Below are 15,467 nucleotides of genomic sequence, written 5' to 3' on the forward strand. Positions count from 1 at the left end.
TCACTGTTCGATCCAAAAAAAAACTTCGTCACTGCCTGTTGACACCTATTTTTAATTTACCCAAAAGATATGACCCCCTTTTTATGTTAAAAAAATTGGAGGTCGGTCGCGACAGTGCCAATGTCATGAAACAGCGAGTCAATTTTACTAAGTAATATGTTGCCACGAGTATTAGAAGGCCCTGCCTCTGAGTTCATAGCTGCTGCAAAAAATTAATGTCTGCATTCCAGGTCTTCCCCTTGCATGGTGAATTTTCCCTTTGTGGGCAGCCGGGGCGTGTAGCATTAGGAAAGGGGGTGTTAAGCTGCTTCAAGCATTAAGAACAAAGGTTTAGTTTTGGTAATGCACCCTTCTTTGTAGAAAAACGCTAGAATGTCCCATGCTACACTCGATTTTGTAAACGATTGTTTGGTTTAACATTTTTACCACAGTTTCGGCCGTCAAACAGGTTATTGCAGTTTTTATAAGGCATTCGACAAACACTTTATTGTTGCAGCGGTTCCAAAGCCGTAGCGGCTTAGAGCAACCTTGAGGAGCTGAGATGGCGTGCACAAGTTCTAAGGTATGAGAAAGCAACGGAATTGGAAACTTTTGAGTGAATAAACAGTCGTCTGCCAAAAGAAAAGCTCATGGAAGAGCCTCCCAAAGCGCCCGTATCCGCAAGTCCGTCTTGAGCCCCTCAACTAAGAATTTGCAAGGCGCGAAATTTCATATTTCACGTTGGATTTCTAAGATATCTAGTCCACAACAATAACTTAGGGCGAACGATTTTCAACATGATCGGTTTACGCGGGATGTAGTTAACCGGGTTCGTGTCCTAAGTGGGTAAGTCTGTTTTCACACAAACAATGAACTTGTTGTGTAGGGTTCCAACATTTATGGGATAAGTGCATTGAAAGTCTCATAACTTGTCACAAAAGTGCAATCGAGTCCTAAAAGTTGTCACGAAAGTACAATTCAGTCTTAAAATTTTCAAAATATGCAATCAATGGAAGGAAAGACTTAATTGGACCAATTTAACCAGTTTTAGTATTTAATTGCAATTTTTGAAAGTTTTATTACTCAATTGCACTTTTGTGACAAGTTCTAGGACTTAATTGCACATTGTAAAAGTTTTTTGACTCAATTGCACTTTCATGATAAATTTTAGGACTTTCAATGTACTCATCCCAACATTTATAGTGCATTTAGACACGTCTAATTAGATGGGGTTATAAATGTTATTCGAATTGACGTGGCATGTCCACTAGACACATTTAAACACGTGTATGGACACCTAAACCCACGTTAAACGTTCATATGAGGCATCACATCTTGCGCACATCAATCATGCCACGTCATATGTGTAGCTCGTTCAATGAACACCGCGTCAAGGTTTCAACGTGATGACACGAATAACAAATGGGCAATTAGACCTAAATTTGACATGACACTTTTATTACGCGGAATAATGGACGAGCCTAGATGCTCTATTACCATTAAGTTTTGCTTTTTTTTTTGTCGAAAGAAAATTGTAGCCATTGCTTAAAAAGGATACATGGGAAGTACAACGACTTTCATGACAAAGAAAATCAAAGCAAAGCAAATCCCATAATACAACAAAACAAATCCAAATCCAAATCCAAAAAACAAAGAGAATCAAAAGAGCATCGGCAAGGTTAAGCACATACTCTTTCCATAAAAACGGATCTGTCAAGCAAAATAATCGGTGGCCGATCACTGGATCTTAAATCATCTTTAATGATGAGCACATGCCGGAAAGTCCTTCTCCAATAACTACGGTGTTGCCTGTTGGCGGTGCACGCCTAAATTCGGCTTCGTTTGCACCATCGCCAGACAGAGACAACTAAAATGGGTTGAAAAACCACAGATCTAACTCTTGGAAGAGCAAATCTTTGTGGTTCAGCAAGACGCCAAAACTCCTATGATCATCAATGAAATTGGAGATGGAGAACCTGTACAAAAACAGAGCACGGGGATATTGAATCCCCAAAGACATTATTAAATTCCCAAATCTAAACCGGGAGAGAAAAGCTCATAGATCTAGAACTAAATAAGGAGTGTTGACACTCTTGATTATAGAATTATATCGGGAAAAGAGAGCTCTCAGATTTAGATCGGGAGATAAGGATAAAAAAAAGAAAAACACTCGAATAAAATCAACGGGAGGGGAGGGTGAGACTAGCTCAAACCCTCCCCCATGGCTGAAGCTCAAAGAAGACGATGGAGAGACAATAGAGAGAAAAACTTTTGGGCTTCTGTGAAACTAGTTTTTTGGGCACCATTAAGTTTTGTTGAAAATGTGTTTTGTTTAACACATGCTAAACAATCGGGAGCACAATTTAAAATTTACCTATAAAATTTGTTTGCCAAGTCATGCGACAGATAGCAAATGAGTATTTAATCATATTCCTATTACACCAAATAAAAGTTGAGCGTATCACTTAATATACTAATTACATGATCCAACACTAAATATCAAGCGTAGGTTACGATTTCTAATGCGTTTAATCTTTCTCAATATCCTCATGATTCCATTTCAAATTCTAGGATTAAGTTATCTCGATTATGTAAAGAGACGATTAGGAGAAAAAAGTAGTGCTTGAGTTTCGGATGGAACGGTTAATTAATAAAGGTTTTTTTTTTTCAAGCTTGCAATTGTTTTATCAAGTCATAGCTATATCAATCATATGAACAAATCTCTCTTTGCTTAGTTCTTCAAAAGTAACAAAATCTCTTCAATATCCGGGCCAAATTGCAAAATTGGCTCCTCACTTGCAATCAATTTTTCTACTACTTTACTGTACAAGAGCGAACCGATTACTTCGGTAAGTAATGGGATCCCATTCTCAAAGTCGATTATATCTTTTGCAGTTTCATCAAAACCAATAATTGGAAGATTTCTTCGCAGTGCCTGCTTTTTGAAAAAGCTCAAGGGCTTGATCTTCTCATCATGTTGATGCCATAAACATGACGAAGTCTCGAGATGTGGACTAAGAATAGATTTGATACTGGTGTTGCAATTATCCTAGTTCCATAACCAAACCAATCAAGCTTTTCTCCTGCAACTTTGTGGAGATGCGACCGTACCTCGTATTCGGTGATATCTCTTTAAGAAAAAAAGTGGAATCCTTTCACCTCGTATTTGGTGATATCTCTTTAAGAAAAAAAGTGGAATCCTTTCGCAACACGATCACCCTCGTGTTCTCGCTTTAGGATATCGCACATCAACTTGCTTTGCAAAAACCAAACACCTCCATGTTGTTTCGTAGCTACTCCGATATCTGCAAGGAAACTACAACAGTCGAATCGAGATGAAATTTGCTCGTAAAAGTGGCAAGAGTCCCCATCCCCAATCTTCACTATGCACGGATCAGCTCAGCTCGTCCTTTCCAATGCGGGCGGCACAAACTTAATAGCCTTTTCGCCAAGACACGGACCCGTCATGTTTATGTTCTGGAAATCGCGCTCTTAATATAAGGGAGAATGAAAAAACATCATCATCTTGGCGTTCGCGGTCCTCTTTCCTTAGATTGAACTCCACGCATATAAAAATGGAATCCAGCCATTATGAAAAGAAGAACACGCCATGACCAATACGGATCCAAGGCTCCGACTTGGGCACACTCTTTTTAGAATAATTGGTCTAATTTTTTTTTCTTTTTTTTTATAAATACTAATGCAACAGCAAGGTGAATGAGAGGTCACCCTGATGGCTGCATAAGCCATACAATCCATATCTGTAGATAGAGTCTCCGGGATTCAAATCTTCAGGCCTCACCACCTTGGACATCAACTGCATCCATATTGTCATTACCTTCTCAATGATCTCCCTCACCATTTTGGCCCTTACTTCACGCACTTGGGCCGGTGCTTCAGGATAAAGCAACTGGGATTGTTACTGCGAGTCCCATATCCCTTAGATGTGAATATTGCGGGCCGCCTGGCCCAGCCCCGACCGCCAAGTCGAGGTCGCGAGGCTGGCCGGCAGGCGGCAAATTCAAGTGAATAAAATCCAGCTCTCCAGGCTTTAAAAACAGCAAAGCAGAGTCCGGATAAATGTAAGGGACGTGCTGCCCACCTTGATGGTGGGGGCTAAAATCAGTTGATGATGATACCATGAACGCTCACACCACAAGATCAACAACAACAATGTAATGGTCTAAGTAAAACAGCGAGCCTATCATATTTAAGAGATGAAACGGTGAACAGGAAAGAGCAATCTAACAAAGGCAGACTCAATCCGAACATAAACATCCACTTAGACATAAGCATCCACTTGAGACATTGACGGTTCTAATCTTATTTACCAGACAGTACTGCAGTAGATCTAGAACATTGAAAAGAAAAACATCAGAGACTGAAACTCAACTCCCCCGGCCGCCTCCGTAAAGCCGCCGCCGCCGCCTCCTTCCTTCTTTCGTCTTGGACATCCTTCGCGTTCAAGTCAAGGCGGGAGGAGGATTGTTGAAATCATGGGTCAACCAAGCCTGTTGCGCTATGTAATAGCTTCCTTCTGGTTCTTGCAACAAACGGAACGACTGAGGGCAGAATCAGATACACGACTCTCAGTATGCAATACGATCGAATAAACGATTGATAGAGAAATTTGCAAAGAATTCACAAGAAATATAAACTTATTAAAAAGGGTAAAATTTCTTTAGGCATCAATTAGCGCTTTTTTCCGAAACTTTCATCGGAGCAACAACAATTCGGTTCACCATAAATCTTATAAACAGATGCTCCGCTAACAACAATGGACGAAGGGATCACCACCCAAGTAGGAGATATTCACTCAACAAAAACGCCATCTCATCCAAACCACCATCCTTCGACACTCAAAAAAGAAAAAAATTAAATAAAATATATCAATGGATGCTTCAACCGATACACAGAGAGAGAGAGAGAGAGAGAGAGGCCTGGTAGAAAAGGTAGGCGTCCGGCTTGCCGTCTAGCCACAAGTAGCCGTAGGCCAAGGCCAACACGCCGCCGCTTAGTTCGCAGGGCAAGCAGGCGATGCCGCTGATCTGCTGCTGGCACTGCTGAAGGGAGGCGAGCTTGGCGACGATAGCCTCCTTGCCCAGGATCATCTGGCCGCTGAAGTTCATCCCCGACTCTTCCCGGTACAGGTTCACCAAGTCCTCCCGGTTCGCGTCGAACGTCTTTAAGTAGTTCTCCACGAACCGCTTGGGCTCCGCCATCATCAGATCCATCTTTTCTCGGTTCCTCGCAAATTTCGCCTTCAGCAGATCCATCTTTTCTCGGTTGCTCGTCGTCATCTCTCCTTCTGGTTCTGTGTGCTTCACACCCACGCGATGCAGACGGCGGTAACCCAAGACGACAAGAGAGAAAAAGCGAGCCCTAGGGATTTCGAGAGTTCTCATTTTATTTGGAATCGTCGGGTCCACCCGACCCGACCGACCCGAAACCGGTCCTTTGGGTAGAAAGACTAAAAGGGCCCCCCTTTTCTCTTTTTTTCCAGTTCAGCCACTGTTCTTCTGCTCTGTTCGGACGCAGCAGTAGAGAGACATCCGGTAAGTTCTGCCTGCGGCTTCCTCTAGATTGACAATATTTCTTAAGAGGAGGCATGATTCTCGGTATTTGTTGGTGCTGCATTGCATTCTGTTGGCTTCGATTTGTCCTCCGTTCTATTTCCTTACCTTTGTCTATTTGCTAGCTTATGATATCGAAGTTTCGTTGCGTCCACTTAACTTTCTACGGCTCTACTGATCTGAACAGACGGCACGTAATTCTTGCTGATGAGATGGGTCTTGGGTTAGTCTTTTCTCACGAGGAAAATTTGTGGGCTGAAATTGCTTCTTTTGTTTTCCGTGTAAGCTGTCCTTTATGTTTTCTGCGGCAAAAAGTATTGCCTTTTTTTTTTAGCATCTCCGTTTGAAGAAAATCCATACCCATTCTTAGTTGTAGGTCCACTTTCTACCTTGCGGTGACTACGAATTTCGCTTTCCCAAAAGCAAGCAAGAAGCTCAAGAAAATAAATATGGCCAGCTGGTTATTGAAACCAAACAAGATAGCACAAAGCTCGATATCCCCTTAATATCATATGAGATGATTAATCTGGACCCGGCATCATTGAAGCCGGTACAGTGGGGATGCACGGTAAGATTTCGTTGGTTATTAAACTCATAAATAGTATCCAACATGCTGAAGGGCTTGACACGATGGGTTCTTTCATATTGTTGATGAAGGAACTAACTAGTTTGTCTCCCGTGCGAAGGAGCAAAATATCAAATTTCAACTTCTCGGTGAAAAATCTGATTTTTAAGTGGGGTGAGGATAATCTTTTTTTGTTCATATTCGCGATACACGTCATCATGTATGATGAGGCATTTTGCTGAAATTATGAGACTCTCTGTTTACTGCATTCTCATGATTTTCTTTTTACCTAATATATCGATAGTTCTGCACTACGGGTCATGTTTACTGGTTTTTCATGCGAGGGTCTATTTGAAGTGCCGGAAGAACGAATGCTTCTCATGCTCTATGGGATCAACAATTGCCGGAGAAATTGGTGCATATGGCTATAGACCCTTCCGTACTCATGGATATGCTTGCTGATGAGAGAGCTGAAGTTGCTAGAAGCTTATATGAGGTCTTTTTCTGGGGATTGCTCTCCTTCGGGCCTGGAAACTGCTCTGCGGTCTGACTCACTAGACTGGCCTAATAGTAATTCTGTTGACAGGACTGAAGAATATATGCACGTCATAGTTACGTATGATAGTCATATATCCACGTTTCTGAAAGATCAACGGTTGGTCTTAATTTGTCCATCCTAATTTTTTGTTGAATTTTTTAACAGCATAGACTTGGTTAGACTACAAGAAGAGGTATATCCTTCCAACCTCAATCCATCTCTCTAGTCTGCTCATCTCATTTACGCAGCACTGTTAAACCTTTTTCCTCGGGCTTTCCTTGACATTGGTGACCACTTCTTTAATAAGGCTGAGTTCAGTGTTAGGCCTTGCAAGATTGATCTTCATTCATTAACCTTAGTACAAAGATCTTTACGAACTTGTCCAGTACAGGGAAACTGAGAAGAGAATGCTTAGCCGAATCGATGCGTCTAACCAAAAAATCGTACTTCCTTCCAATTTTGCAATCTTCCCGTTCTTTACTCGTGGTCCTTTCTTCTCCTAATTCCTTCCAAACCAATTCCTTCCTTCTAGCTCCCAAGTAAAATCCCGAATTGGATTCCACATTGACCGGTTTAGTGCGAGCTTGTCCATCGTCTTTTAAACCCTGCATATTTAGATTTGTCTCAAGGCCACGAAAAGGAATAAAAAGAACAATTCTAGGAATTAAAGAAAAAGATGGAGAGGACCTAGAGTTGTCAAAAAAAGTTATGAAGCAATATACTAGTAGAATGAACATTACATTGGAGGGAATCCTTGAACACTAGCCAAAAAAGTGAGTCTCGGTCCAGTATTGAGGCAATTGGGCCCATGCATTTTCTTAGTATGAGTATGCATTACAAATCATTCATTTTTCTGAAGATAAACGGAGCCAAATTGGCTCAAGATTAAGTGATAAATCTAGTTTTCTTTTTCTCATCCGATCACGTGTATAGCTCTACACCAAGTGATTCCAATTAATTAAAAGTTTACGGAAAATGACACACACATGCATACATATTTTATATGCATAATATATAGTTTGTTTCCTCCCAAGTTATGTACATTAAAGGACAGAGCTATGATGACCGAATAAAGTTCAGTCTCCTCGGCCCTTAGTCCACCACACAAGATGGGCAAAAAGTAGAAGAGGAACGTGTGCCCCCATCCCCCATCCCATTGGCAAACCCCAGAATTTTATAGAAATCATCATAACACCAATTATTGTCTTCAACACCTTCATTCCATTGGAGATTTTTTTTTAGCCCTCGAATTTTCTTAAAATTTTATTTCCTCGAAGTAATAAAATCCCTATTTTTTTTTCTCTTCGAAAAGAGACTTTCGTCATATTAACTCGTTCCGATAGGGTGACGACTAGTTGCGTAAAGCGCACTAATAGCTTAGGGCATTGGGCTGAGAAAAATATGCATTTTCTTGAATGGAACAAATTATGAAGAGGGTTATTAGCTGATTGTCTATTATGAAAGTTGAAAATATTAAATTTTCTCGTGCGGTGTAAATTTTACTGTATTTTAAGGATTCAAACTCCAAAATGATGAATTTATGCATCAACCACTCATAAGTCATAATGCAAGAACGAGGAGAGACCTTAGAACTACTAGATTAATCGAAATTGCAAAACCCCACTAAAGTAATTTCTTACGACAAGAGAACATGACACAATACCATTTCTCTAAACCTAAGTTCACTTCTGATACCTCATAGGCAAGCAAGAGATATCCAAGAAAGTTAAAATTAATTTTGCATAAACTCACATTCTTATTCTGTGCAGATATTATCAAATTATAGGAACATAAAGCTATTAGCCAAGAAGCACGAGCAAGAGGGAATCACACTCAATTTTTTGTATTAATTCACTATGAAAGCACTTTTCAATGTTTGATTCTTTTCTTAGTATAAGTTTTTCTGTGAGTAGAGATAAGAAAAATTCTTCCTAGGGTGATAAGAAGTTGCGACGAGATCAGTCAACAATCTCATCAAGGGATAGAGTTAAGAAAACAATACCTGAAATGTTTTACCGAGGCCCATGGTGTGAGCTAGGATGCAACCGAGGCCTTTATCCCCAGACCTTACTCTTCTAATTGACTGCGCAATATTTTCCCACATAAACCTAATCCCTGCAACCTGCAGCACGGGGAGAAAAGATAAACAAGAAGGATTGAACTGCTAGTGAATCAACAAAAACAAACATGGAAGACCAGAATAACAACTACGATCCAAATTCCCAAAGTGATGATGGAAAACTTAAAATAACTGAGCTGAAGTAATTCCAACAGACTTCCCAAAACAAGATCCAGCGATATCTCTGTCCAACAATTCCAAACATCCAAAAATTCTTTTTTCCTCAGTTTGTCATGTTAAGCCATTCATCCATGTAAAGTAACAGAGCTTGTAATAATTGGCATCAAAAGATATGGACATATTAAAGTTCACAGACACCAAGGCAGGTTGGAGGAGAAAATGCCCAGTCTAAGCGATTTATGTCACACATCTTAGTGGCTAACAAGTGGCTAACAAAATACCCATCGATAAGTTTATATTCATAGAAAGTGCAATCAAAATGCATTGAAAGTGTCCCCACTTATGTAGAGAGGCAATTATTGTCAAAAGAAGAACAAAGACCTGATGAGCTTTTAACTTTGATGAAATACTTGGTGGAATCCTCACAGCTTCTTCACTCTTTTCTCTCACCACATTCACTTTGAAACCCGTGGAGGTGTCACCAAGTATGTCGATAGCAGCACCCTCTGACAAGCTAAATGAACGACTTGGAGAATTCGGAATATTGGATTTGGCAGAAAATTGAACTTGCAAAGACCTCAAACGTTCTTGACGTTCCTGCAAGCATAATATCACATCACAAGCAATGCCCTGGTTACAACTCAATTTCAGAAGAACAAATCCACCAAACAAGAGACACCTTCTCTATTGCGATTTTCCTCTTGGTTTCTTCACCAAGTTCAGCATCATCAAGTATTCTACGAATTTTCTTTTTACGCTTTCTCTTTGACCTAAACAAAGAAGAACAAGTTTGAGGAGCAATGCCTTCTTAAACCAAACTCACATTTCATTGCTCGCACATAGAATCAAGTGCGAGACAAAGCACCCACCTCTCCTGCTTTTACTTTCCTTATCATCATAGGAAAATATGCTAACAGTTATCAATCACCTTCAGCTTGACTTCATCTGGTCATTATGGCATATTTGAACTATCACAACACACTAGTCCCATATGATACTCATGTATCAAGCACACATAGAAAATACGCTTAGGATGCTCCAATTGAAAATCCTAATTATTAGGGCAAAGCACTTCAACGTGGAAGACATTTCTCTCGATCCTCTCTCCATATGTTTGCACTCGGCCATTTGTTAATGTTATAAAACGGCACTCTCTTATCATAAAAGACGACATAGACAGACAATGACAGACAAGATAAGCATCTATAATTCTAACTCCTGATCTTGCTGAACTACAACAGTAGCAACAATAGAGAAATGGGAAAAACCAGAGAAATGCACTACACTTAGTGAACAGGAAAATAAAGAAGAAAAATATATAGACTGCATTTGGAAGCAAAGAAGGAAAGAATTAATTTGTAACGGAGTCATTATTCCATAATATATGCTTGATGGAAAGTGTATAGAAGCTATCTAGAAGAAACAAAACGACATAAGACTTCAAGAAGCAAAAGAAAAGCTGGAAACATTTAATTTCCTGTATGAAAGTCTCTAAAGTGAAAATACCAATCACCTGATTGGAATATTAATGTCTGCATCTGAAGTATCAGAATCAGTATCGGAGCTAGAAACCACTGAAACCCCAGATTTCATGGCTTCATCCAATGCTAATTTTAGCTTGTGCAAGACACTTGGAGAGCAACTGAAGCAGTTCCAGCCAGAGGCCTGGACCTTGGACAGGTATACTTCACCAAAGTTCCTTTGAATGCAAATGGCGCAAAATAATGTTTTGCAAGCTCTACAGCTTAATAAGTCACCGCTTCCTCCACACCATCCACAATAACACTCGGAGCAATCAGCGTCCTACAAAGTTTTGTTTAAATTATCATATAGCAAGATTAATCGATTGATAACAGAATCTGCCATGACAATTATTACAATATGCGAAAAGTTCACCTGAGAACTGGTGCAAACACACAAAGCAATCGATTCAGACCAAATGGTGCTTAAATTTATACTTGACATGAAGGATGATATAATCACGGACCGTATTAATATTTCTTTTCGAAATTTACCAAATGATACAAGAGAATTAAATAAGGTTATCGACTGAGCTCCCCTTTCCAAGGATAATTAGCCGTTAAGCATCAAGCTTCGTGACAATAACATTTGCATAAGGAAGAGAATAGTACTTATGAGGGAAGCATCAAAGTGAAGAAAATACAAACACTCAAAGGTTTGCACCCATCAAAATAAAATATCTGGAATCGACTATGTCCATACCTTCACATGCATCTTTTCTTCCACCATATATTTACAACTATTGCAAATGATCACTTTCAGCAGAGGGTGCGCATGCACCTCACCAGCCACTTTACCACAAGCTGTGCAATGTAATTTCCTATTAAACGAATAAGGAGCGTCCCCTGAATCCTTTGAAACAGATTGCTCATTATTAGCGACGCAATGGAGTGAATCATCTACCAACTGGGCTTCATCATCACTGTCTATAATGACTGTCCGACTCCTCTTATTACTAAAGCTTATCTCCTCATTGGAATTAGGGAAAGCAGTTTCTGCAAGCAATGAAGTCGAGCCATTAGCTATTTGCCTTCCCTTGTCTGGATTATCAGTGCCATGACCTTCAAGCATATCATTCTTCAAATTTTGAACAGTAACGCCATCATCAGCAACAATTTCACCGTTTTCACATGCTATCTTGTTCAACACATTTTGCACATCTGAGCTTGCATCTTGATCAGTCATATATTCTTTCTGAACAGTCTTCCATGCCAAAATGGACAAAAGAAGAAGAAATATCATCAAGATTTACCCTAACACAACAATCAACTCGTATATCAACTGATTAGCATATCTAGGCTTTCGTATTTAATTTCGATTTTCCTCTTTTTTTCTTTTCCACGTTATCCCCTTCTTGTTTTGAAGGCAGAAGAAGAGGAAGAAGATTGACTAATTTCAAGCTCACACAAAAGCCTAAAGAGCCTGCATACAACAGGTCATCCACACCTAAAACAATATTCGGTAGCTAACTAAGCTACGCTCCATATTTCTTTACTGCAATGGTGTATGATTTCCACAATAATTACCAGCAATTAAAAGTAAATTAGTCAACTTATCTTAGAATGATCTTTGTTGTTCATCCAACAAGAAAGATAAATGGATCATATAGAGATCAAAGATAACAAGAACATTGGAACATGAAAGGAAAGTATGCTGGGAAATTTGTACCTTCCTGCATCTCTTCTTTTGTCTCTTCTGCTTCAAGTGATGTTGATGCTTTCTGTCAAGATTTGCATCCTCCTCCTCTTTCACCTGTCAAGGTGTGAATGTAAGAAACGAGCTCAACAAAGTGAGAACACACGTTTGCCCTGGGACAAAACATTGATGTTAAAAAGTACTCCTATTTGAACCATTTGAAAAACTTTAATAAGTCCAACTTCTGGACAAAAATGCTAACTTCTTGCTAGTTACTACACCTAAATGAATTTCGCGTGATAGTGCACTGACGTAGAATCATCTTGAGAAAAATGTGGTCAGACAACATGTAATATTACTTGACTTATACCAGAAACATGCTGCAGCAACTCTGAATGTCAAGGCAAATCATAAATGATTGTTAAAATGCTTCAAGAAGTTTAAGCTACACTTTAAATGGTTAATACAAGACAAAAATACATTTCCTCCTGGTAGAAAATGAAGATTACAAGTTTGAGAAATGGAAGACAGAATAATAAAAAGAGACCTTTCTGAAGTTCTGCTTTTGTTCTTCAGAAAGAACTAGTTCTCTATCATTTGCTATTGCATATGCAAAAAATGGATCACTGGAACAGACATCAATGTCGTCAATCTCCTCAACCTAAAGCAAATAATGCATTCTTTGATCTAGCACCATCCAGCAGCGACAACTTCCCTTAGGAGTCGCCGGAAATAAGAACACGCCCAGCAGGGAACACGACCACCAAGTCACCTTCGCCTGAAATTCACTGTCAAATAGAACCGACACGCCGAGCTCTAAAAACACCCAGATGCCCAGCATATGCAGCGGGAAAATCTGAACTTGCACGCGCGCACACATCGTGCTCGAAGACAATGCAATACCCACAAATTTCCACAATCCCGTTTCGCATCACTCACCCTTTATTCTCACGACTCCGCCGACGCGGAACCGCGCGCTTTTTCAATGGCGGGCACGGGGAACGACGACCGTGAAGCTGTCAGCTAGCAAGCACCCCGACATGAAGCTCCGCCAGTAGCAGCAGAGAGAGAAACGCGAACGCGAGCCTTCGACGCACTGCCACCGGAGCAGGTCGACCCCGGCAAACCCTGCGGGAGAGCGTGATCGCAGCTGCGACGGAGCTCGCAGGAGAAGAAGGCTAGGGCTCGCCGGACGGCTAGGCGAATCGAAGCAGACGAGGAGGGAAATTTTGTTTTTTGGGTGATTTACAGACGATGTGATGAGAATTGAAACGGTGGCAATGGTTAGAAATTCGCACAAAAAGAAAAAGGAATCGGCACTTTTTTCTTTTTTCTATATTTTTTTTTGTTTTTGTTATTGTTTTGCGTGAACTTGAAGACTTGAAGTTATTTTTGTAATTCAGGGATTTCTTTCTTTTTTCTAATTTTTGTTATAATTTCATCAAACTCAAAAAAGAAATAAATTTAATAAAGAAAATTTCCACGTGGATTCACTTTTCCCTTTTAACTTGGATCACAAATATTATGAATTGCATGCTTTTCGACCTTTTTAAAAGCCGGATCATTTGAGATTTGCGCAAATTGCACGTATCGACGAGTAAATTTCGAATTTCATTTTGCATAATCTTTCAAATTGGTATGTTGAAATTGGATAAATTTTAAATAAGAGCCCGAAGTGTCATCATTTTCTCAAATAAGGGTCTGAAGTAGACTTTATTTTAAATAAAAGTCTGAAGTGAATCTTATTTCAAATAAGGATCCGAAGTGACAACTTCAATCTCGAAAGAGGGTCTGACCTTACCGGGCTCAAAGGCGTTTTCATTTTTTTTTATTTTTTTTTCCTTTTCTGATTTTTCTTTCTTTCCATAGCAAAACTCAAAAAAGGAAAAAAAAAAAGGCTACAGTTAAAAAGAACAACTGGGAGGGCTGCCTGTGGAACTGCCCCATCACCGGTGGGGAGGCGACGATGACCGGCAAGGTACAACCCCATCACCGGTGGAGAGGTGACGATGGCTGGCAAGGTCGCTAGAGCCTCAGCAAGGGCCTGCTGGCCCTCTCCAGAAACCTGGAGAGGGTGGCGACCCTCTCCCAGGGACGGGAGAGCGAGGCAGCCCTCCCCTAGACCTGGGCGAGGGTTGGCGCCCTCCTTTTTGTTTTTTTCTTTCTTTAAAAATATTTATTTTTAATTTTTAATCTAATTTAACTAAAACTTATATTAAAATTATTTTAGGATAAAAATGCCCTCGGTTGGCTGGAAATTTTGTCTGGTCAATGAGCTGGTGGAGTTAGGTCATTCTTTGAAACTATTATAGCCACTTCGGTTCGAGAAAATGATAGTACTTCAAGCCTTTATTGAGAATTTTTTCCCTTGAAATTTGTTTGGTGAAATAGGGAACTTTTGCTTGAACTCAAATAAACAAGCCTTTTATATTTCTTACTATTTTAAGTACGACTTTTTAGTCATAAATATTCAACTCTTACTATACCGATAAAGCTAATAACTTTAAAGTCGTACCATCTTTTTAGTTTCCTAATAGTCCACGATTAGCGAAAGCCAATGTTTCAAGGTCGTCGGCGGAAGAAGGGTCTTGGATTTAACCGTAAAAAAAAATACTTGACTAATAAATAATTCACTTATGGATATGCGATCTGTCACGATCTTCATAGAGGCGAACCACCAAAGGAAAAACTAATGGATTACTAAGTGAATAATTAGCATGGACTCTCTCAAATCCATACCAACTGCAACATTCAAATTTTAATTTAATCATCCTTAAATGTGTAGATTAATTTATTTAGGAGAAGCCACTAATCTATTATGGTCGATTGGAAACCCAAGTAAAATGTGAAACAATATTTTACTTTTGTGGACTAGAAATTACATGGATACGAAGACTTGGTTATGAGATAAATTTAATGATCTTTCAATATCTTATTTCTTCATCACAAAAAAGATTTGCAAGTGGCCTTCGTCAATTTTAATCCTAAGCCACTTATATGCGATGGGATGATCATGCGTGGGTGCAAGTAAGAATTTTGACCCTCAATAAATCAAAACATGCAAATAAAATACATAAAAAATGGGAAAAACCTCAATGCATTGAGCAAAGCATAACTTCGTTATAATAATGCCTAGTGTTATGCAAGACGTTAATTCAAAATATGCATGATATAATCATGATCTCTAAATGTAAAGACAATTGATTTTTTTTTCTTTTTCTTCTTTAATAAATATTAGCGTAAATGCAACGCATGAAATGTAATTTATAATCCAAGTTATGTTTATGCGAGTTTTAATTTGAACTAATGACTTATGACATGAATTTAAATGCATTGTAAACGAATCCTAATGGTGGGCAAGATAATTATGCAATTTAATTATTTGAACCTAAGCATGAATTCACTAACTTACTTGGA

At 39.4% G+C, this 15,467-nt stretch overlaps 2 protein-coding genes across 2 annotated transcripts in view; both read right to left on the reverse strand.

Moving 5' to 3' along the window:
* The window catches only part of LOC130138363 (nuclear transport factor 2B-like), a 33,332-nt gene extending 27,976 nt beyond the window's left edge, over nucleotides 1-5,356 (reverse strand). Inside the window, exons 1-2 of the mRNA XM_056312183.1 lie at nucleotides 4,920-5,356; nucleotides 4,280-4,541 (exon numbers count right to left, since the gene is read on the reverse strand). Of these exons, the coding sequence (XP_056168158.1) occupies nucleotides 4,443-4,541; nucleotides 4,920-5,279 (459 nt within the window). The 5' untranslated portion in view covers nucleotides 5,280-5,356 and the 3' untranslated portion in view covers nucleotides 4,280-4,442. The remainder of the gene's footprint in view (nucleotides 1-4,279; nucleotides 4,542-4,919) is intronic.
* A 1,517-nt stretch (nucleotides 5,357-6,873) lies between these two features.
* Nucleotides 6,874-12,930, reverse strand: LOC115665433 (protein CHROMATIN REMODELING 20-like). Its single transcript, XM_030587324.2, has 9 exons — nucleotides 12,823-12,930; nucleotides 12,598-12,711; nucleotides 12,084-12,167; nucleotides 11,118-11,618; nucleotides 10,408-10,697; nucleotides 9,574-9,664; nucleotides 9,276-9,491; nucleotides 8,658-8,777; nucleotides 6,874-7,260 (listed from the first exon to the last, which is right to left on the reverse strand). Exons 1-9 carry the CDS (start codon nucleotides 12,928-12,930, stop codon nucleotides 6,976-6,978), a joined length of 1,809 nt encoding a protein of 602 aa, XP_030443184.1. The 3' UTR covers nucleotides 6,874-6,975.
* Between the last annotated feature and the right edge of the window lie 2,537 nt (nucleotides 12,931-15,467).

Source organism: Syzygium oleosum, unplaced genomic scaffold (assembly GCF_021117445.2).
Source record: "Syzygium oleosum isolate NSW1041296 unplaced genomic scaffold, Sole_v2.1 Sole_v2.06, whole genome shotgun sequence".
NCBI classification, from domain to species: Eukaryota; Viridiplantae; Streptophyta; class Magnoliopsida; order Myrtales; family Myrtaceae; genus Syzygium; species Syzygium oleosum.